Genomic DNA, 1885 nt, shown 5'->3' on the forward strand with positions numbered 1-1885 from the left:
CGTCTAAATTCACATATTCTTCATGCCTTAAATTTGCATGTTTTCTCATAAATTTATGTTTATTCTTGTAAATTTGCTACATATTTTTTCTAAATTCGCATGCTTATAATCTCAACAATTTGCATGTGTTACTCATAAATTGACATTTTTGTAAATTTTACAAAAATTCATTTTTGTAAATTTGTTACATTTTTTTCTAAATTCGCGTCCTTATAATCTCGTAAATTTGCATGTTTTTTTTTGTAAATTTGCCTATTTATTCTTGTACATTAGCTACTTGTTTCCTTCTAAATGCGAATATTTATGATTTCATAAATTTGGGTATTTATTGTAGTAAATATGCCACTTCAAACAAAAAAAAATAGTCTTTGAATGGCCCAACGGCTCTGCATAAGTTTGATCAATGATTCTGTTTCTGTTTTCTTTGGTTAACAGCTTTCTGGTGTAATACTGCCACCAACTGGTAAGGAGTGTAAATTTGTGATTTCTTATTTATACATTTTTAATTTGTACTTAAAACTTATTATTTGTGTTTTTACTAAGTTTAACTTTTTAAATTGCATTCATAACTTTTAAAGTTTAATTTTCAAATATAAAATGTCTAAATGCACGTTTTACATTTATGAATTTAAACATGCATTTTTTTTAAATTGACAATCATCTTATCGCATAAGGATGTGACTGTTCCTAGAAATGTTCAATCAATCCAGCTTAAAAAGCAGAGGCCAGTTGGTTTCTTATTAAACTGTTGAACAATGGATTCTATAATCTATGACAAAGTCACATTCATACAAAGGAAAGTAAGAAAACAAGAGAACAACTATAACCTCCTTTAGCGGAGCAGAAGAAAGGACTAAAAGATGACAAGAAAGCAGGATGAAGCTGTTCAGTCTTCCATAAAAAGAGCGGTACAGGTCGCATACGGACATAAAGGTCCAGTTTTAGTCACTTTTGTCTGTTTTGTAGCAAAAGTCCAAAAACCCAATCTGAAGATAGTAGCTAGCGTTGGATGGGAGCCTGTAGCGGATCTCACCTATAGACGAAGTTGGCGACAGTCAGCGTCATGGTGAGGATGAAGAACACCACGATAGAGATCATCTGATGGATGGTGATGGTTTCTATGGGAGACACAGATTCTAAACGGTTCTAGAAGTTTCCTCTGATCCCTGAACTCACTGTTATAATGCTGACCCAAAAGAGTCCATAGAACCTAGAACATGACATGAAGTCAGAACCTTCGCAGCCTTTGGCCGTTTCTCAATATGTGTACTTGTGTTTTTCTCATGCGCTCGTGAAACGTCATCATCCTCAGCCCTAGTGCTGTTCCAATTCACAAGAACAAGAAGACAGAGAACGGACAAAGCCCCTGGATGTTGTTCTGGCCCCTCCCTTTTTACCCAGCATGCATCAGAGCAGACTTGTCCGTTCTCCAGATTGACAGCTGTCCCAGCATGCACTGCGGCAGCAGCAAGCTTCCAGGTTAGTGCTCACGGAGCTCAGAGTGTTAAGTTAAAAGTTCTCTTTTCTGTTGCTATTGTTCTATAAAAGTACTTTTTAAGATCATTTGAGGCGAGAACATTTTACTTTAAGCTTCACTATATGTTCCATTTTACTGATTTAAGGCGTAAATTAATAAAAAGTTCCGATGTTAAGAGGACTGCGGCAACCAGCAGACCTCCGAGGCTAACTGCAGCCAGGGCTAACGTTAACCCGCCAGCAGTAACCAGGGCTAATGTTAGCCTGCCAGCAGTAACCAGGGCTAACGTTAACCCGCCAGCAGTAACCAGGGCTAATGTTAGCCTGCCAGCAGTAACCAGGGCTAACGTTAGCCTGCCAGCAGTAACCAGGGCTAACGTTAGCCTGCCAGCAGTAACCAGGGCTAACG

At 37.9% G+C, this 1885-nt stretch overlaps 1 protein-coding gene across 1 annotated transcript in view; it reads right to left on the minus strand.

Moving 5' to 3' along the window:
* The window catches only part of LOC107095267 (atrial natriuretic peptide receptor 1-like), a gene marked incomplete at its 5' end in the record, with an annotated part of 39214 nt that overhangs the window by 13362 nt on the left and 23967 nt on the right, over nt 1–1885 (minus strand). The window contains one exon of the mRNA XM_015391287.1: nt 1034–1118. Coding sequence (XP_015246773.1) covers nt 1034–1118 — 85 coding nt within the window. The remainder of the gene's footprint in view (nt 1–1033; nt 1119–1885) is intronic.

This window comes from Cyprinodon variegatus, unplaced genomic scaffold, assembly GCF_000732505.1.
Source record: "Cyprinodon variegatus isolate N-32 unplaced genomic scaffold, C_variegatus-1.0 Scaffold534, whole genome shotgun sequence".
Taxonomy (NCBI): Eukaryota; Metazoa; Chordata; class Actinopteri; order Cyprinodontiformes; family Cyprinodontidae; genus Cyprinodon; species Cyprinodon variegatus.